The sequence below is a fragment of the Anolis sagrei genome, chromosome 5 (assembly GCF_037176765.1).
Source record: "Anolis sagrei isolate rAnoSag1 chromosome 5, rAnoSag1.mat, whole genome shotgun sequence".
In the NCBI taxonomy this organism is placed as follows: Eukaryota; Metazoa; Chordata; class Lepidosauria; order Squamata; family Dactyloidae; genus Anolis; species Anolis sagrei.
The window spans coordinates 128063066-128085865 of NC_090025.1; the positions used below are offsets into that span (position 1 = coordinate 128063066).

Here is a 22800-nt window from a genome sequence, read left to right on the forward strand (position 1 = left end):
TTTTGGCCTTTAAAGCCCATACTGCTTGAATGCAGATTTCTCAAACAGTGTAGCTCTATTAATCTGCCAGATTTTAAGATTGTTGGATGAAAGCTTTATCTCCTTTCCACTAGCCTTACAGGTATGTTTAGTTAGCACATGAGAGAAAGCCTCCTTCCTAGCTTTTGCCAAATCATGGAAATCCCTCCCATAGGAAGCTGGATTGGCTCCCTTCTGCTTTCTTTCTACTGGCAGATAAGATATTATCATGTAGGCAAACATTAACTTTGTATCCAATAGGTTTTGATGGCACTTTGTTTTAATGTCTTCTAAATTACCCTGGATCTCATACAGTGAAAAGGGTGGGGCATCAGTTAGTTAGTTAGTTAGTTAACAGGATTAAAAATAACTTCAGGCATAGCTTTTAAGGAAAAGTTCATTTTTGTTGTATCCAGTTATAGTGCCATTCAGGACAGGCTCTGTATCCAGGGATCCGATGCCAGGTGTAATAAAAATCAACAATAATCTTGGCAGGGGGGAACAACGAATCAATCCCACCTCTGCCCCTCAAGGCAAGGGAGAATAAAATATTATAAATGACCGATGTTGCTGGTAGTATTAGCCGCCACCACCTCAGAATTATTGGCCTGAGGAACCAAAGGTGTGAATGTGTTTTAGGTAAGGGGTGTTTGAGCTCTTGATTCTTCTATTGTTTCTTCACTGGATGACTGGACTTTAAAATGGGTTTGACAGAATGAGTTCTGAGGAAATGGATATATTGAGGCATACACCAGTTAAAAGTTAACTAGAAAGAGTTTATTGAACTTTATATTAACAACATAGAAATGAGTGGTACAGAAGCGTGATTCAGTTGCAGAAACTTGGTTACTTAAACAAATAGTTCCCCTGACAGAAAAGCTTTTAACAACTGTGAGACTCCTTAAACATACTGTTCTATCTTTAGACACAGTATCAGTTGAGAACAGACTCCTGTCTGCACAGGACAATAAGCTCCCCTATACTGTCCCTAGTATAAGGAGACAAATCTTTCTTTTACTGGCTCTCACAACACAGTAAAATCCCAGTCTTTTGTCTCAGCCTATTCCCTAAACTTAAGGCTCACTAAAAGCTCTTCCTTTTCTGTCAGATCCCTGCTCTATCTAGCTTGTCAAAACACTTCTCTCCCTGTCTGATCTCAAGACACTTCTCCCCCTGTCAAAAGCTGGCAGCTTATTTTCCCTCTCTCTACCGACTCCTCCCCCAATTGCTATACCCAATCAGGAGTCGGCTTGACTCCTCCTCCTGCTCTGCCTGCCTTCCAAGATGACAGCCACTGTCATGCAGGCTTCAGCCCTGTCGTCTCAAAGGTAGATTTCATGACACCAGGTTTTCTATTTATCCCAGATTATCTGGCAGTGCAGACGCATAATCCACTTTAAAGCAGAAAACCTGGGATCAAATCCTGGGATATAGGGCCTTTCTGGAAGGACCCATAGTTAACCATAGCTTCCCATGTTGTCTATACCCATACAAAATCTAGTTAGTGAAAGCAAGTTAACAGCAATGCTCAATCTATATTAAAAACTCGGTTGAGATTATCATACTTGAGATCATCATACTTGGGATTAACCACATTTTAGAGCTTGTGTGGCTTCCTAAACTGTAGTTAATCTAAATCAGGGCTTTCTCCTTGTGGAAGAGTATGAAATGAAGATGTGTATGGTAAGGCTAATTTTTACAATGCTAAACCATGATTTGGTATTAAATCCAAATGCAAAAGTGGAGATTGTTGTTTCTTTTAAGACAATTCAGTTAGTTAACAGGATTAAAAATAACTTCAGGCATAGCTTTGAGGGAAAAGTTCATTTTCGTTGTATCCAGTTTTAGAGCCCTTCAAGACAGGCCCTGTATCCTGGGATTTTATCCTCTGGATTTTATAAGTAAACACACACATACACACCAGTTGGGCAGTTATTTTAGGTGATTTTTTAAAAAGTTAGCTAATATCTGAAATGTTATAATTTTACACATATATGTTTATTCTTTCTGTAGGACAAGTGGGGAGTGTTTGACCCCCTCTCATCAGCACTAGCCATCATAGCAGGTAATGAGGAATTCTGGGAATTATAGTTCAACATCAAGAAGCTCACAGGGGTGCCCACTCCTTTTATAATTTTGATGTCAACAAACAAGTTCCTTCGTTCACTGAACACATTGTCTTGTATAGCAGAGAACATTTTAAAAGTTACAAAATACAAACATGTGATCCTCTACCTTAATTGTATTTTCCCCACTCTTGCAAGCTGCTATCTACTTATTGGTAGTCAAAAGATAACACCATCACTGAGTCTTGCCTCTATTAAGGAAAGCTCTTCTTTGTTGTTTCACTACAAGGTTCCCTATTTCCTTAGTGGCAGATCCCTAGCATTTTCTTCCTGGTCTTTATTATCATTGCCCTCCAGAGCGAAAATGGAGCTCTGCATAGTAGTATCTGTATGACTTCTTAACAAATTACATTTTCCTTAGTGTAAACATTTTATAATCAAATGTCTAGACGACTATGTTTTGCAGCTGCATGGTGAAGCATAAAGGAGACGACTGGAATTTTTCAGTATACAATGATTCAGCCTAGATATTTACAACTTCAATGATAGAAATATGAAATGCATTTCATAGAAATAATGATCCAAGAAAGTTCTAACAGTAGCCATTGAGACTAATTGCTAGATATTAATTAATTACATTACATTTTATTGCTCTCCTGGGTATACTCAATATTGTGACTCAAGGAGTATCACAACAAGACGGGACAAGTAAAAAGTTGACTTTTAAACAATCAAAGTTAAACAATTCATGCTATTAAAAGGAAGCTGAGCTGCTAAACTTGCTGACCAAAAGATTGATGGTCCGAATCTGGGGAGTGGTTTGAACCCCCACTCTTAGCCCCAGCTTCTGCCAACCTAGCAGTTCTAAAACATACAAATGTGAGTAGATCAATCGATACCGCTTCTGCAGCAAGGTAATGGCGCTCCATGCAGTCATGCTGGCCACATGACCTTGGAGGTGTCTAGGGACATCACCGGCTCGTTGGCTTAGAAATGGAGATGAGCACCACCCCCCAAAGTTGGACATGACTAGACTTAATGTCAGGGGAAACTTTTACCTTTACTAGTGAAATTTACTTTGCAACTAACCTGAGTTGAAAGTCAGGCTGTGTAGTGCTTTGGCGTTTTTCACCATTCCAATTCCCAATCAAATCTGTATCTTTTATGTGAATTTTCAGTCCTTTCCTAAAGTCACTGCTAAAATGTTTAAAGAAAAAAATTGTGCCTATTTGTTGTGCAGGTGGTTGATATATGCTCAGTTCAGTATTCATACCGTTCACCCTTCATGCTTTATTCCCTTCAAAATACATGCCTCTAATTGTTGGGGCTAACTGAATCCCACACTATTGAAAAACAGTGGCTAAATCATAACATTGATCTGGATTGTTTGAATTCTTGTTTTCAATCTCTTCAAAATTAGGTTACCTCTGTTGACAGAATGTTTGTAGATGTCCCCAAAATAAAATTATCCATACAATAAACATTGCAGCTGTTAAATTTGTGTCATTGTGGGAGATGTAAGTAAATAATACTTGAAACATTAAATTATTTGTGTATGTATTACTTACTTGAACAGATGTGCAGCAGGATTTTCAGCAGGAATAAGGTTTTTACTTTCTAGATTGAAATAGAAACTGGAATATCTTCAGAAATAGATATTCCTTTTGGAAAATAATTGATTTTTGTGCAGTTTAGTATTCTGTATCATTGATCTCTGAGTGGCAGATCTTTGTTAAATGAATTAGAAAGTTGTGAGTATACTTAATACACTATTTTTGACTGAATAGTTTTGTGTAATTCAGAATGAATAATTTATTTGGAACATCAATGGGCACCTCTCACTTGTTGGAAACAAGAATGTGTTGTGCACCACAGAGACAGGAAACATTTTAACCCCCCCCCCCCAAAAAAAAGATGGAGTTCTTTATTTGAAGTGTGGAAGGGTTGAGGAGACTCTTGAGCCAATTCTACTTTCTTTGGGATAGGAGGGAGAAATATATAAATAGACTGTATCCGCATTAGTAAGTCAGCTCAAGCATTAAAATCTACAGGAGAGAGATCTCTCTCAATCCCATTACTTTTGTAGGTGTGGCTGGTAAGGATGTGTGTGAGAGAGAGCACCCTACATATCTACCCCCGGTCTATGGAGGTTCCTTCCATGGGAGGTCCAGTTGGCCTCTTCCTTGTTTTCTTTCCACCTCTAGATGAATATATATATTTGTTAGAAAAGACTGGTGTAGATCACAGACATATGTGTTTGAATTACAAACTCTCAAGCAAATATTAGGAATTAAAGGTGGACTGGTGGATGGGGTGTATTTCAATCATTAGTCATTTCTTGATAAACATTGAAACAGTGATTGATGGTTTCATGGAGGCAGGTGCCTGTTTGGCATACTTACATCTATTCCACTGAGACTGTGTATTTCCTTTCCATCTTCCACTTCATTTTTAGATACGTAACATTCCAAACTTGATTTTTTTCCTCCAACTTGATATCCTCTACATTTTTCTTCAGACAGTGTCTTGACACACTAAAGTTGGCTGTATTTTCAAGATATGGAATGTTGACATTTGGCTTATTTCTCTTTCACTGCCACTATCATGTCAGGGCTACCTACGTATTAAATCCGCAGTGACTGACATGTTGTAATTGCTTCATTCCCATGTAAGAGATTGCAGCATTTTGTCTCCAAGGCACCTATTCCTTGCAATGGAATCAATTCATATTATGTTAGGTCAGAGATAGCATAGCTGCTTTGGGGAGTAAGTTACAGGCATAAGAATTTAGGACAGCTAGATGTGCATTATCAGTCTAAAACAGATTAGATTCTAGAAATAAAACTTTACACATGAATTGTATTCCCTTGGTTATTATTGGCCAGGAGCCTATGGTGTGCTGCTAAATCCTTCTACATCTGTCAATAACTGGAGCTAAGTATAGAGAGTACACAACGCCTCTATTAAAGCAACTCCACTGGCTGCCAATCAGCTTCCGGTCCAAATTTAAAGTGCAAGTCATCACCTATAAAGCTCTAAATGGTTTGGGCCCTGCCTATTCATGACTGCATCTCCCCCTATGAACCGGCGCGGGCTCTAAGATCCGCTGGGAAAACCCTTCTCTTGCTCCCACCACTGTCACAAACATGGCTGGTGGGGACAAGGGAGAGGGCCTTCTCAATCGTGGCTCCCCAACTTTGGAACTCCCTCCCTAGAGAGTTCCAAAGGAGTTCCTAGGGAGGGAGTTCCAGGCCTGTTTTCAGCTCCCTTCGCAGGGAGCTGAAAACCCTGATGTTTCAGCAAGTATTCAAGAATGATTAGCCCATTTATAAATGCCCAGTCTGTAGTTTGCGAGATAGAACTCTGCTCCCTTTATCCCGCCCAATTCCCTGGCCCTATAGTTTGCTGTTTGCACTTTCCCATTCTCATGCCTTTTTGATAGCCTGGTCATTCCCATTTTAGTATCCCTGGCTCTTCGATTGTGAGCATTGATTGGATGGAGTTTAAATGCTAATATACGTTTATGTCTATTTAACTTTGTTTTTAACTGGACAAATGATCTATTGATTTTAATTATGTTTTTGATTATTTTAATTTATTGTTTTATTTATTGTCTTATGGACATTTGATTTCATGTAAGCTGCCCCGAGTCCATTCAGGGAGATGGTGGCAGGGTATAAGAATAAAATTATTATTATTATTATTATTATTATTTATTATTATTATTATTATTGTAAAACCTCTGTATCCTAGAGACGGGTATCCACAGTTTCATTTATCCACTGTCAAAAATATGTCATCTCTACGTATTTTCTAGCTCCTCCAGCTGTACTTAGTGTTGTTCATGAGCCAGAAGTGCTTCACTTCAATATCATTCACTATTATCCATAAATTTGCATAGCCACATCAAGCCTGGGAATATATCCCTGGGAATATATCAAATGAATACAGGGTCATACTTTTGGCAATTCCCTTTCCCGCAGGGCTTCCCCATGCACTTTAGAAATCTAGACATATTTACAGGGCAAATTTCTGGCACCAGAGGGGGAGCAGGAGGACAAATTACCCTTCAGTCAAATGGAAGTACATGGCATATTGACTTCTTAGTACCATCAGTTTGGCACTATCTATTAATGACATATTCTTCACTGTAATAGTACAATATATCTAAATATGTATTTTCAGGATTTCTGTTATAAATTACAAAAGAAAAATGTAGCCCCAAGGTCAAAGTATTCATGACTACCATGTATTAGTGTGCAACAGTGTTTTTCCAGATGTCCGTAACCCCTTACCATTGATTATGCTGGCTAGGGTTCATGACAGTTGTACACTGTTTCTCATTCTTTGCAGAAATATCTGCTTAAAGTGACACAAGGTCAATGTGTTAATCATTTTATCTCCTTCCCTATGCCTGTAGCAGCCTGTGAAGTGTCATGGGGCAGAAATGCAAGCTCACATGTGAGAGATTGGACTGTCAGTAGAAAAGGCTTATAACACATTTAATTAGCCATGGGTGAACTAAAGATCTAATTTGTTTATGCTTAAGGTTGAATGGGAATAATTTTTTATGCTTAAGGTTGGACGGGATATTTTTCTCCAACCATTAAATAGCTCTTTATGTTAATATTAACATTAGGAACCAAGGAATTGGCAGAGAAAATGGCACTTTGGTTTCCCACAGATGGCACATTTTGCTTCTTTTTTATCTTGAAGGAGGCTTTAGGTTCCTTCTCTAGCCAGGTGTTTTCCGGATATGTACAAATCCTACAGTCTACTTGCTCGCAGGGGATGATGAGGTTTATATGAGCCTAATACATCTGGACAATCCTGGGCTGTTCTAAAGCATGATTTCAAATAAATTCTATTAATCTGTGCAAGTGATCATCCCCATCCATCCAGAGCATTCTCCTTTCAGACAGCATGATTGTTTAAAAGAAAATGGCATTCAGTTTGGAAGTTTTTTGTCAAAGCGCCCTCAAAATGCACAAAACCATCTCTTAAAACAATATTTACAAGTAATTTAGGGCACAATGATACATATAAATACGCTAAAGTTATTTCCACACATGTTTCATAGGGTAACTCTATTAATGCCCTCATTACAGGTATCTGTATTTCATTTAACACATTAATTTAACTCTCTAATTGCTGTCATGTTCTATATATATTTCAATTAAAATTGTGATGAAGAGATGCAGGTTAGTAGCAAATAGGAGTTTAAGGTGACAGCTAATTCAGCTCTTTGACAGCGTACAGTGGGCCCTTGGTATCTGCTGGGATTTAGTTCCAGGACAAACCCATTCCCCTATGAATGCCAAAATTCATATTTCGCCTTGTTTTTGCTTGTTGTAAACCGCTATGAGTTGCCTTAGGGCTGAGAATGATGGTATACAAATGAAGTAAATAAATAAATAAATAAATAAAATCCATGGGTGCTCAAGTCCCATTATTAATAATGACATTGTAGATTACATACAGTAGTTCCCCTTTGATAAAATGGCAAAATCAAGATAGGCTTTTTGGATTTTGTTTGCGGAAGATTTGCAAGCTGTTGATGCTTGAATTTATGAATGCAGAATTTATATGTAGTAGTGTATCTTTATTTTAAAATTCTCTCAGATTTTTTATCTTTCAAACTGCAATGAAAATATTACAATATACAATATAAAAAAATGAGTGGACCACCTGATGTTCAATGATATTGTTATAGTGCCTCTCATTCTCTAAAACTTGTAAAGTCCACAAAGCTCTGGTATTTGCTGAGGTTTGGTTCAAAGACCATCCCTGGACACCAAAATCTGTGGAAGCCCAAGTCTTATTCTATACATTGGTGTAATAAAATGGCATCCCATATATAAAATAGTAAAATTAGTGTTTACTTGTGGGAGTTTTGGAAAAAACACGTTCAAGCATGGATGGTTTGGGTCTAACCTATCTTTGAGACTTCATCTCCTTCTATGAACCAGAGCGAGCCCTAAGACCTGCCAGGAAGGCCCTCCTCTCTATTATCCTACCTCTGTCTCAAACACAGTTGATGGGGGAGGAAGAGAGAGAGGGCCTACTCGGTGGTGGCTCTCCAGCTTTGGAATGCCCTCCCTAAAGAGATTAGGGTAGCCTCCACTCTCAAAGTTTTCTGGAAATACCTGAAAACATGGCTTTTAAAACAAGCTTTTGACCATGTTTAGGGATTATGGTCTTAATCACTATGTTTAAGGACTTAGTGAGTTGCTTCACTTCTGCACTTTATGGGGACTGATATTGTACACATTTGCTATTCTTGTAGCTTTCTGAGTTTTATTGTATCTTTAAAATTAATAGGGGTTTATTGCTGTTTTAAGTATAATTGGGTCAATTTTATTGTTATTTATTTTGTTGTATTTGTATTTTGTTGCATTGTTGAGTGCTTTCTGTGAGCTGCCCCAAGTCCCTTCGGGGAGATGGTGATGAGATACATAAAAAGCATTATTATTATTATTATTATTATTATTATTATTATTATTTTACTGACACAAAAACACAGTATGTCACAGCAAATGAGATATATATGCTGGATGTTGTATCACAAAATCACAAGTTAAACACTTCTCAAGCATCTAGGACTGTGTGATGTATTTTCAAATGATCCACGCAGATCCAAGTAAGATGGCCTTTTGCAGTTGACAGATCGTGATTTTGTCAATGTTTATTGTTTCCAAATGCCAGCTGAGATCTTTTGGCATGGCGCCCAGTGTGCCGATGACCACTGGGACCACCCGTACTGGTTTATGCCTTTGCAGTTCAATTTTGAGGTCCTGATAACGACTGAGTCTTTCCTGTTTTTATTCCTCAATGAGACTGTCACCTGGTATGGTGACATCAATACACCAAACTATTATTATCATTATCATTATTATCATTATTGTATCTTTGAATGCAGAATCTATGCATACAAAGGGGTGAGTGTATTGCATTATATAATTGTATGCTAAATGTAAATGTGTATTTTAAAACTTATTCTAGAAATGTCTTCCTGAAATGTTTTCTTTTATTACCTATCCTTTGATCCCCCCCCCCCCTTTCTTTCTAGTCATTGTTCTTATTTCCTGGTCTACTGAGCATTGTGTCAAAATGCTTCAAAACTATTAATTGGCTTTAGTGCCATGATGCCCCTGAGCCCTTTCAAGAAACTTTACCCAAGCATCCCAGGAGATAACTAGGTAAACCTCTTTCAGTATCCAGCTTTAGGGAAGGCTCATATCTCATTGGCAGCGGACACACTTTGCATGCAGGAGGTAAATATTTTAGATAAACAAAAGTTAGATTTCTTGGCACACACAAAAAAGCCATGTAGAAATACAATCAAGGAAGCAGAAAATATTTGCAGCATTTCCCCTAGCTAATAAAATAAAGACTGTGGATGTCTCTGACAGAGTTGCACAGGATCTGAGACAAGAGACAGTAATGGAATGAGAAACCAGAAGTCTTTTTTGTCCTCCTGGATATTCAAGGAATATATTTACTTCTAAGCCCAAATACAAATATTCAACTGAAAACCATTGTTGTATATTTATGGGAAAATGATGTAAAATTGACACTATGGCAAACCCAGGAGATGGAGGAGCACTGCGATTTCCCAGGAGAAGTCATGTTTTCCTACATGAATGTTACTATTTCAAATAAATCATCATACAGTTCTCTGAAATTCACCTTTCACTGCAAAAGCCGCATAACAATGTTCACATCTTTTTCAATTTTAATACATCTGTGCAGAGGGTGATGTGTTTTTTATTGTAGATAAATATAAATTGATATATTAAAACATTTTTGAACAATTTCTGTTGATAGCATGTTTATTATAATTCTGTAAAAGAATAGGATATTGTATAATTTAGCAAGGGCAAGATGGATGGATGGCATCCTTGAAGTGACTGGACTGACCTTGAAGGAGCTGGGGGTGGTGACAGCCGACAGGGAGCTCTGGCGTGGGCTGGTCCATGAGGTCACGAAGAGTCGGAGATGACTGAACGAATGAACAACAACATAATTTAGCAATTTTTGAATAAAGACAGTCATTGCCTTTTGTTTAACAGTTATGGTCTGTGCGAAGATCCCTACCTTGCCAGCCGGGGGTGGCAGGGCCTAGGAAGAGACAGGCTAGGTAGTTTTCAGCTTAGAAGGCCTGGCAGAGAGCTGCAGGAGCCATCTTAGTTTAGGGAAGACTCCAGTTCAGAGAGCGGGAGTGGCCTAGGCCTGAGCCAGCCCAGCAACAGCCAGGATTGGTTTGGAAAAGGGGGGCGGAGTTAGACAGATGGAGGGAAAGAGAGAAGCTTATTTTGAGAGTTCAGTTCAGTTCTGGGTGATGTTAGAGTAGGATTAGAGTTTTAGGAGTCTCTGTTAGGAATAGGCAGCTTGCCTGAAGTTTGCACAGCAAAGTAGGCTGTGGCAGACTGGTTACAGCTATTTTAGAAAAGAAAATAGCTGGGTTTTGTAATAGGAACTGTAACAAAGATAGAACCATTCACTCATGCAACCGATACGCTTTTAAGAACAAAGAACACTTTAATTGTAACAGCCAAGCCTCTACAACTGCATTCGCTTTATTTCTGTAACTTCTACTCAATAAACCTTTCTTGTTATTTTTTTTAAAATTTAAGCCTGAGTCAAGTGGCATTTGTGGTTTGAGTCACTTTCCTTTTTGAATCAACCTCTCCTGTCTCCCCTCAAAGAAGCCCTTGGTAATATACAGTACTTGGTGGAATAAAAAGCCTTTTAATATTTTAAATAGCTAGAGGGTTCCTAATTCTTTAGTTTATGGTGGCAGCGAAGGTTTTTAATAAAGAGACATCCCCTCAAACGCAATAAGTGCCAAAGTGGTGTGGATTCCTTGTTAAAGGAGGGACAGGTGTTGGGATCTGTTTGCCCCCTGTCCAGTGATATTGTTTGGCCATAAAGACTGCCTTTATGATTAAGGGTGGATGGTGGGATTGATGGCATTGCCATCTGCCTGGTTATTATAATTGGTGGGGCAGTGGTGGGTTTGTGTTACCCCCTGCCCAAAATAGCATAAAGGAGTTTTTATAGTCTGCAACAGTATGAGGGCTAAGATGCTAAATTCAAGGACCAAATCAAGGGCAACTAGAGACATTTCAGTGTCTGGAGTATAATAACAAATAGTTCACTTCTCCATTCAATGATATAAAGCAGGAGTCCTCAGACCTTTTAAACAGAGGGCCAGGTCACAGTCCCTCAAACTGTTGGAGGGCCAGATTATAATTTGAAAAAAAAAAAGCATGAATGAATTCCTATGCACACTGCACATATCTTATTTGTGGTGCAAAAACACTTAAAATAATACAACAATTAAAAAGAAGAACAATTTTAACAAATATAAGTTTATTAGTATTTCAATGGGAAGTGTGAGCCTGCTTTTGGTTGATGAGATAGGATTGTTGTTGTTGCGTGCTTTCGGTTCAGACTTAGGTTGGCCCTGAGCGAGGGCCAGGAAAATGATCTTGGAGGGCCAAATCCGGGCCCCTGGCCTTAGTTTGAGGACCCCTGATATAAAGGAATCCTTAACACCTTTGAGATTGAAAAAGAGAGATTTCTAGCATAGGCTTTTGAGGACTCTAGTCCACTTCATCACATGCATGCAGCATAATCTCTGTGTTGTGTCATGTAATCAAATTGTATAGTTTCCAAGGCCAAAAGAGTTACTACACACTTGAAGTAGAAACTCCTGCAGTACATCTCCAATTCCTGGCAGCAAAAACAAACAAACAAACAAACCCACACCTCGACATATTAATAGGGGGAAAATACTGCATCTTCATTGCATTCAAATAAACTCTACTTGAGGGCTATCCCTGTCAAAACATTATATTTGGTTTGCATATACTGTTTACAATTTCCCGTGTCATGAATCTATTAGCTGATTACTGCCAATGAAATAGTTTCAGAGCAGAAGTTATGAGGCAGTTCCTTTGGCCTTTTGGGATTCATTGTGTGGTATAGTACTCATTTTGGTTGTCTGAGGTTTTCTGTGCGAAAACAATTAAAGTTACTGTAGGGCTTACCCTATATATTTTAAGCATATGGCTTCATCAGTATTTTACCATTTAAAGGCTTGAAAATACTAGTCTTTATGAAATCAAAATGTTTTGGCATTGAGAATAGTGTATCTGCTTCATGTACATTATGTATAGGGCATGTTCCTCACTAATGAAGCTTCCAAATTGAACAAACAGAGATATAATGGGGAAGTATTATAATCTCTGGCTACCAAATTTTGTTTTAAGGGTATCTTCCTATTGGATTGGGATAACATAGGTCCATTTGGTGAGGCCAAGGAACTAGCGATACCACCTCTGAATTTCAGTGAACCCTATGAAATTCAACCATAACTAGACAGGTGACTTGAAGGCATTCATGCATATAATCTCTGATGTGAAAATAACTGTATACAGTGAATTTACTATATTGAATGGAGTTGGTGGAAGTTTGCAGTGTTGCTGCAACAGCTTTTAATTCTGCAGCTCTGTGCTGTTGACTCTGTGGTCCATGTATAGAATTGTTGTTATTATATTACTTCACCATTAGACTTGACATTTTGCTTTGCATCATACTCTTTTTAAGATAGTTTTCCCTGTGCTATTTTCTCATTCTGTACTATATGATAAAATTATGTAAGATACTTGAAAAACAATAGTGTATAATTTGTCTTAATATCTTGAATTCATTTTAATTGAGGAAATATGGATTTAACCAGTATAAATGTGTATAGGTCCATCTGCTTGATAATGCAGACTGTTTGAATGTAGTTAATTTTCATTGCACCATCTGCCACATTAGATGATTTTTAATTACAAAACTAATATGTGAAAATCATTAAAGCTCCTTCACCCTGGGAAATGAGTTTTCAGATGGAAGAATATTCTCTGTGGGGAAGTTTAAAAATGCTGCATTTGTTTGTGGAGTCACAGGAATGATTGCCATTTGCCTTTAATACTATTGGAATTTGAATGTTACCATTTCTTTTGTTCCAGATGGGGAACTCAAGGGGACTTTACCACAACTCATCCTCGGCCGGTAGTTAAAGTGAAACTTTTTACAGAGAGCACTGGAGTCCTGGCGCTCGAGGATAAGGAGCTAGGAAGGGTGAGTTCCAGCATAATTTTAACTATATTAAAATAGAAGCTTCATTGTGAGTCCCTTAGATATTAATCTGTTTCACGCTACCATATTTTGTGATGCTCCCATTGATTTCACTGGGACTCATAGAAACATCAATTGTAGCTAGAAATAATTGAGAACATCAGTTGTTGGTAGAAATATTTGAGAAAGAGAATGCACCTGTGATTCTCGAAACAACATACCAGTATGTAGTATTTATGTTATCCTTAAAAGATCAGAAATGTTTAATTTGTAAAAGCTAATCTGGTCCTGTGTAAAGGTAGAACTCAATTACTTTTAACTTCAGATTGGTATTTGATTTCTTGTAATCTAATCCTGCACAATTCTTCATTACTATATTTCTTCTAAGGATAGTCAGAGATTCCAAGATAAAATTTCAGGTGTTCTGCAGGCAATATGTGTTTGACATCCATCATTTCGAATCCAGTCTACTTTCTCCCCTGAGGTTTGTGGATAGTTCACAAGACATTTCACACAAAATCTGCAAAACTTTCTTGTATAGAGTTATTAGATTAAAATACCTAGAAAATGAAAACACTGACAGAAATTTATGACTTTATTATCAGGTTGTCAATGGGTACTAAAAATAAGACATGTAAAACAAATCAAATGGGTTCGGCACAATCATTTTGCGATACACAAAATGTCTACGGTATACATCTATTACTACTATATATGAGAATGACACTGCATTATTATGTGTGTGTGTGTGTATACACATGCGCACACGCAGTCTCAGAGTTGCAAACATCTGACTTACATATGACCCCTAGTTACAAACAGGGTGAGACAACAGGAAGTGAGAGGAAATCTACTCCTAGGAAGGAAAATTCACTCCTGAAAAAGTTATCATGGGAAAAAAGTGTCTCCACAGAAACTGTCACCAATCCTTATTTCCACAAGTATCTAAAATGTTCAAAATCCAGGTGTCACAATGACAGAAAGTGAGGTGAAATCTTCTGAACAGGGGCACAAACCATAAACAAACTTTACAGGGGTGTTAACCCTTCCCTATGCTATCCAAACAAACAAACAAACAAATTTGGCTGGCATTACATTTACATTTTAAAAATGTATCTGTTCCGACTCACATACAGATTCAACTTAAGAACAATGACTGTCTAGCCTGGCCAATGGTGAGACATCATCAGGCTAAATGACCCCAAGCCCTCCCACATTCCTTTTTGGGAGAAGTTGATTCTTCCATATCTTCTCCTGTGCACCCAGGCCTCAGCCATTCATTTCCATAAGCAAGGAAACTATTGTGGACTGAGAAGGGAACCATAATTCCTGAGAAGTCTTTGTATTAGCTAGTAAAACATTAGTAACACATATCTCCCTATTTCCATTGCAGAAAATGGTGAGATTCATTGTCTCCTAGAGCCAAAGATAGAAGGGTTGCATTGTGATATTCCAGTTCAGAACATTATGTTCATATAATGGCTTAATAACATCATCTTAACTGTTCTAATTCTAGGCTACATTCGTGGACAGCTTCTTATCAGGAAGATTCTTTGACAGAAATCAAAACTCATTACTGTAACTTTGAGCCAAATGACTTCTAATGACAAATTGCCTAATGAAAGACTTTCTTACCTTTTCTTCTAGTGATGCATCACTGAATTATGCATTTTATTGTCCTTGAAATTTCTAGGCATTCAGTGGTAAATCTTCAAAATTCTGAATCACAGTCCAGACAAGATAATTCATTATAAATAGGAAAGACATTGCCTAATTCATCATGCAATATTTTGGAAGGATGATTCTCCATTTTCATCAGAATAGTTCCTTTGAATCATTTTTGTTGTGCTACATTATAGCACAAGTTCCAGTCCTTATGTAAAATGTATTATCTATAGTTAATTTAAATGTATCTTGAGTATTCTAAATGTTTCTTCTCTTGCAGTGCTCTGTGAGCATTTTTTAAAATGATATCAAATTCAACACAATATAAAACAGTAAAAAAACATGTGGCAAATGAGTCTTAATCTGGATAAGTAATCCTGGAGATTTTGCAAAAGGGCAGACCTGTTCCTGCTTGCAATCTAGCTTTTCTGCCCATGAGAATATTAGAAGTTCATTTTATCAAGATGCAGGTTGCAAAGGAAAACAGTGGGTTGAGATCAACAATTGATTTTGTTGGATCTGTTCAAAGAGTGGCTAAGCCTGGATTTTGGATTCAACAACAGATTTGCATACATTGTTTATCTGTATTTAATAATAATAATTTTAATGATTAGCCATTAGGCCATATCACAATACCAAATCAAACAATAAGGCTTGATAAGACTTGATTGGTAGTAAGCTAAAATAAGACACTTCTAACAATACAATAAATAAATATGATAAGGTATGATAAAACTGAGTATATACATCATATTTCCTTATCACCTCTACAATTTACCCCGATAAGCCCCACATATGTGGTTCTCAAACATATTGTTTTGCTTAAATATAGAGCTATTTTATATGTTATTTTTGGCTCTTGGCAACACATAAAATATGTTGTTCTGATGTGAGATTCCCAATACGTTGTCTGTTTAATATATATGGGCCAAGGTTGAAGTCTCTCACCTTCTGATACAATTTACAATCAAATAATATGTATGCTATATCCTCAACTTCAAGTGCTCTGCAGATACAAATCTGTTCAATTGTTTATCTGTATTTCTGAAAATATATTTTGATTTTAGGATCAGGAATGCTAATTTCACTAGTACCAGATACCTTCTTGCTTTTTCAGGGCCATGTTCTGTCTTTTGAATATCAAGATATTGAGTCTACTAATTCAAAGTGACAACTATGTTACTTGCATTTTTCACTGCCTCTCTTCACTCTACACAATTGCAAAATATTCCTTTTTCTATATTTTATTGATTTTTTTTCTAAATACATAAAAAGAAACTACAAACTTTGAAAACAGAAAAAGAAGGATTGGGAAATATAGAATACAGAAATGAAGACAGACAAAAAAGAAAGGTGGCAGTCAACTTGCTTCTCAGTGGCTAATACATACATTTAATATAATCATACATCTTTATCTAGAACTATGTTGTTCATTACTACGGTAAACACTAAAAGTTACAACAGTGTGCCTTTTCCCATGAAAAGTCTGATCAATCATGGCTCTGCAAATTAGGCTTCTGTTACAGACAGGCTTCATATGAAAAGGAAGATTGTATGTGAACTCCGCACATGCAGAGAGTTTCCAAAAGAAAAGTTTAGTTCCTGGACTCCCTGTGGATGCCTAAATTTGTGGATGCTCAAGACCCATTATATATATGGCATAGCAAAAAATGTTTCTCTTATATAAAATGGCAACTCAAGGTTGTCATGAAAGCCTTCGACAGTACAACAAACTCGAGGTTTGTTTTAGGAATTTTGGGAGTAGGGGATGGGGCAATATTTTTAAATTGTGGATGGTTGAATACTTAGATATTGAATCTGTAAATCCCGAGGGCTAACTGTACATTAATTTGACTACTTTATACATATTATTCTGGGTGGGATTGGGGAAAATATGAATTTTAAAGACCATTTTAATGTATTTATTTACTGTATTTTAATTATCTCTTTGCCACACTGTTATTTAATTGTTTTTAACTTTTATAATGTACCCTTTAAACTTGTTTAGTGTGAGGTGTTAGCCACCTTGAGTCCCCACAGGGAAAAATGCGGAGTATAAAAAAAGATAGTAATAATAATGATAATAATTATTATTATTTACTGTTACTACATTTTTAGACTCTTAGAAATAGCCTGTGATGCTCATCAATCCATTTCACTTTATAAATGTCTGGAAGTTATTAAGGGGGAAAGAATCACACCATTCCCTAAACTTTGGGGTATATGTGTTGCTAAGAATGCATAATTTAGCTAAGACGTTGGTAGGGGAAAAGAGAAACAAATAAATATGAAATGCCTTTTTGCCTGGGTTTTATATTATTTATGAGTGAGACCATTTTTCAATAAATACCTTTCTTGGGATTCCATCAGCATGTGAAAAAAAAACTATTTGAACTTGTTGGAATCCTTGTTTTGCATACTAATGCTTTAACTAGTACTGTTTCTTCTTTATATTTCTGTAATACAGCTTTTTATTTCAGGCATATTTATTTGAAACTTTCCCCCAGTTACACATCTGAGGGTTTTTGGTTTAGAAGTTGATCTTTGCAGAATAAAAAAAACCAACCTTGAGGGCAGCACTTCTGAAAGTAATAAGAGTTCTAGTACAACTGAAGGAAACTTTTCTCAACTTAGCTTTTTGCAGATGGCTACCTGATGCATTTGTGACAGGAGAAGACAACTATAAAGGCTAGTCGATGGCCAAACGATCAATAACGCAACACTGCCATCAATATAAAGAATTCACACCACTGGCACCTATATAAACGTTATGAGGGAATGTCTCTCTAATTAACTTCCGCTGCCACCATAACCTGTAATTGTACAGGAACACCCTAGCTGTTCAGAATGGTAAAAATGCTTTTTAAGATCACCAAGCACTGTGTTTTATTATTTTTTCTTCAAAGAAACAGTTGAGGTTGTTTGGAAAGAACTACAGCCACAAAGGCACACTTGACTCAGGCTGTTTAAGTTATAAAATAATCAAGGAAAGTTTATTGATGGAAAATACAGGAGAAAGTAAGTGCTGTTTAATAATCTTGGCTGTTACATAGAAAATTTTGGTTCTTCTTTCAAGCGTAACGGTTACATGTAATGGCTCTTTCTTTGTTACAAAATACCGAGATTTTCTTCTCTTTAAACCCAAGTATACTTGACAGGAACTGAATCTCTGTCAAGATACAGCTGTAGCTTAGCTACCCTAAACTGTGGCCTAGCTAACTACAATCCAGCTATCTCTCCCAGATAGCTGTTCCAGTTTGCTACAGCTTCTCTTGCTGGCAAACCTAAGGCAAACTGCCTACTCTTAACACAAACTCCTAAAACCACTTCTCTATTCCTACTCTAATCTCTAACAACAATAGACTGACTGACAAAGCCCTCTTCTTTCCCTCCAAACCTTGCTAAACTCCGCCCCCTTTTCTAAACCAATCCTGGCTGTTCTAATTCTGACTCAGGCCCAGGACACTCCCCCTCTCTAAAATGGTGCCTTCCCTGAACCAAAATGGCTACTGCTGCCCTCTGCCAGGCCCTCCAAAGCTGCAACCGACTGGCCTGCCCCTCCTAGGCCCTGCCATCCAGGCTGGCAAGGTAAGGGATCTTTACAACAACTAGCAGCTTTCCAGACACTTTAACATTAACTCTCCTAGCTAACAATGATGTGAGTTACTCTGGAAGTATCTGAAACTCTGCAAGTTTCTCCTTTTATCTAGACATAAAACAAGTTTTTAAGCACCCAGCTAGTTTAACAATGGATGTAGTGTGGATAATATTCTTTCATTTCATCTGTCCTTTGGGATAGAATAAAAAAAAATCTCCAAATCCTACAAAGTTTTAAAATAGAAAGAGTGCAGGTATACAAGCATCTGAGCAAATTGAACCTACTTATTTGAATTCATATGGTGTTAAAGTTATTTATATCAAACAAATAACGCAAAACCTCCTTACTGAAACCAGCGGAGCCAATGTTGATTAAAGGAGTGGCTGCTTTAAAAAAGGTAAATCACCTCTATGGACTTAACATAAGTAAAGGTAAAGGGTTCTCCTTGACATCAAGTCTACTCATGTCTGACTCTGAGGGGTGTTGCTCATCTCCATTTCTAAGTCGAATAGCCAGCTTTGTCTGTAGACGCTGCGAAGTTCATGTGGCCAGCATGACTGCATGGGGTGCCGTTAACATACCTTCTGCTAAAATTACCTTTTTGCTATGTGTATTTACGTTGACATTAGGTCCTCAGTCTGTATGACAAAAGAGTGGTTTCTTGACATTGACTCAGTATCTTAATGGAGCCCCTGGTGGCGCAATGGGTTAAACCCTTGTGCTAACAATACACTAATCCACTAGGAGCCCCCGGTGGCACAGTGGGTTAAACCCCTGTGCCGGCAGGACTGAAGACCGACAGGTCGCAGGTTCGAATCCAGGGAGAGGCGGATGAGCTCCCTCTATCAGCTCCAGCTCTTCATGCGGGGATATGAGAGAAGCCTCCCACAAGGATGATAAAAACATCAAAATCATCTGGGCATCCCCTGGGCAACGTCCTTGCAAACGGCCAATTCTCTCACACCAGAAGCAACTTGCAGTTTCTCAAGTCACTCCTGACGCGACAAAAAAAATTAATCCACTCTTACAATAGGGAGTGTTGTAGCTCCTGTCTGTCAGCTTCAGTTTCTCATGCAGGAACATGAAAGAAGCCTCCCACAGGATGGTAAAGCATCCAGGCATTCCCTTGCAGATGGCCAATTCTCTCACACCAGAAGCAACTTGCAGTTTCTCAAGTCGCTCCTGACACAAAAAAAAATCTTAATTATAATGCTTGATCTGCAATATTCTTAATATTGAGAAAACAAAACAAACAAAAAGCTGTGGTTCACTGTGCACTTGAAAAGGGAACTATTAAGATGGACTCTTTTTTTCATTATTGTTTATAACACTACATATTTATTCCTAGTCTAGCCAGCTTGTGCACAAATGCCATATAAAAACACTTGTTAAACTGCACACTCTGTTTAACATGGCAACCATGCAAATATATTTGGGGCTTCATTGGGTAGAAAAACAAGTAAAATAATGAAAGCACTAACTAGACAAAATATTAAGTTTTGTGTTTGACGAAACTACAGCCATATATATCATTTTGTCTCTCTACTTCTTTGCTTCTTAAACCAAACTCTGCCACCCTCCCCAAGTCTGCAGTTTAGTTATTACACAGGGTTGGTACACATGTTGTCACATCATTTGAACATAGATCTCCCAAGTCCCTGTACTCTTAAGAGTTCCACCACCTTGGCTCTCAATTTATTTAGAAAGTTTATAATCTGTTCTTCACCACAAGATCCCTATGTGGCATATAAGAAGTTATAGTATACAGTGGCTTCTTAGTGTCCTCTGCAGTTTGGTTCCAGGACCTTCTGTAAATATCAAAATATGTGGATCCTTTATATAAACATTGCAAAATCAAGGTTTGCATTTGGACTAAAAATATTTTCAAGCCATGGATGTTTCAAGCTGAGGATACAGAATCCATGAGTATAGAAGGTCAGCTCTAGCTTGAAGATCTGTAGCAGTTTCATTATTGACAAGTGTTAGCAGGGCAGAAGAATCCTGAGTAGAATTCAACTCTAGGAGCTTGCATCACTAAAGGGGCATTTTTCAGCTGTCAATTCTTGCAGTGCATCTTGAAGCATTGAATTCAGAATGAAGTAGCTTGGTGGAGAACCAGAGCTCCTTATAATCTAAAATACAGTTTGTTGGAAAATAGACTTGTCTGCTTCGAAGCTTTATATGTGGCAATGAAATGGGAGTCTTTTAACTTGTTGCTCATATCTTCTATAATCCTCTTTCAAGTACGAAACAGCAACATGGATGGCTTCCTCCTTGCCAGTAATATAACTTGTTTAGAAACGTCTTGGTGTGATAAAGAGTATGTGTTGTATCTTTTACAGGTAGTGTTGTACCCAACTTCAAACAGCTCCAAGTCACCTGATCTCCATAAAATGATAGTCCCTAAGAACAGCCAAGATTCAGACCTGAGGATAAAACTAGCCGTGAGGATGGATAAGCCGCCACACATGAAGCATTGTGGGTGAGTGTTAAGTGATGCAAAATTGAATTTTTAAAATGCCAATGTAGTCTCATATTATGCATTCTGAAGTAGAAATGGAAGGAAAAATAAAGTGGCAATGTAAGCATGGGAAGATTAAATCAGAGCATTATGTAAAGAAAATGAATGTTGAAGCTTGAAACACAGTGTTCTGCTCTCAGTTGAAAATAAAAAATCAAGAAGAGAAAATGAATGCAAGCAAGGCTGTTGGATGTGTTGTAATTTTTCCTCCATAACATACGCTCTTGAATATTAGCACTGTGGCTTCGACACAGCTTGGAAATGTTACTTCCCCAGAATCTCCCAAATCCCTCAGCCTGCCTGTTGTTTCCTATTACCATTTTTTAAACTTGTGTGAAATTGAGTTCTAATCATCCTTCCTTACTTTACATTTGAGTGGGCAACTGGGGAGCAATTCTCTTCCTAGAGACCCTTTGGAGGTATACAGACTGCTGAAAATTGCCAAAACAAACCAACAGAAGTCCCTTTTAAAAGCTGTATTTTCCATGTCAAAAGAATGCAAGAGTCCCCTGTGACTCAGCTAAAGGTTCGTGTTTGCTTCAAGAGACAATTCACATACATTTTTCTTTGGACACAAAAAGGACATTTTGAAGGCATTGAGGATCACCCAGTTTGCCCAGACTTGTTTTCCATGGATGATCCATAAGGAATATAGAGGCTGCCTAATTTATTTCCATGGTCTGGAGCTCAATAAGTGGATCCCGGTCCCTGCCACAAAGACAGATATCCTGAGCTACTATTTGCTGCATTTCGGTATGAATGCCTTAATGGAAAATGGTAATAAAACTCTGGCTGGGAAGGAACAAACAGTTCCATGTGTAGCAAAACGAAAAGGTCACAGTATGCATAATTTATGGCAGGACTTTTAAAAATTTATGAAAAAATATTTTCTTTGAGCGACAAGCAAAGATTGTGGTTTTAGATTATTAGGTCTTAACTGTTCTGCCTGCGGTGCATGGGTCTCCAATTTTCTAGCACCTTTCAAAACTTCTTATGTTTCCTTACTGAAAAAAATTGAAAGAGTACCTCTATGGCAAGTCATCCATGGTAGCTGGATACAATATTAAAATGTGATAATCTTCAGAGAGAACCAGAACTGAATGTTAGACCAGGACTATGGAAGATGAGGGTTTGAATCCCTGCTCAGCCACAGAAACCAGCAGGGTGACCTTGGGCAGATCACACTCTCTCAACTTCTTAAGAAGACAATGACAAACATCTTCTAAAAAAGTTGTTCCAACAAAACTGCCAGAATTCAGAATATGTTTGAAGTCACCCAACTATAAGAAACATCAATAGTGGGTTGTTGTAGGGTTTTTTTGGGCTATATGGCCATTTTCTAGAGACATTTTCTCCTGACATCTCACCTGCATCTATGGCAAGCATCCTCGGAGGTAGTGAGGTCTGTTGGAACTAGGAAAAGGGGGTTTATATATCTGTGGAATGACCAGGGTGGGACAAAGGACTCTTGTCTGTTGGAGGTAGATGTGAATGTTTCAACTGACTACCTTGATTAGCATTTGATTGCCTGGCAGTGCCTGGAGCAATCTTTTGTTGAGAGGTGATTCGATGTCCTTGTTTGTTTCCTCTCTGTTGTGCTGTTCTAATTTTAGAGTTTTTTTAATACTGGTAGCCAAATTCTGTTCATTTTTATGGTTTCCTCCTTTCTGTTGAAATTGTCCACATGCTTGTGGATTTCAATGGCTTCTCTGTGTAGTCTGACATGGTGGTTGTTGGAGTGGTCCAACATTTCTGTGTTCTCAAATAATATGTTGTGTCCAGGTTGGTTCATCAGGTGA

The 22800-nt window shown here is 37.8% G+C and overlaps 1 protein-coding gene across 11 annotated transcripts in view; it reads left to right on the forward strand.

The window, feature by feature from the left end:
- The window catches only part of CADPS2 (calcium dependent secretion activator 2), a 326390-nt gene that overhangs the window by 125916 nt on the left and 177674 nt on the right, over nt 1–22800 (forward strand). For all 11 annotated transcript variants that reach the window (XM_060777737.2, XM_060777739.2, XM_060777738.2 and 8 more), the window contains exons 7-8: nt 13109–13220; nt 20823–20962. In XM_060777737.2, coding sequence (XP_060633720.2) covers nt 13109–13220; nt 20823–20962 — 252 coding nt within the window. The remainder of the gene's footprint in view (nt 1–13108; nt 13221–20822; nt 20963–22800) is intronic.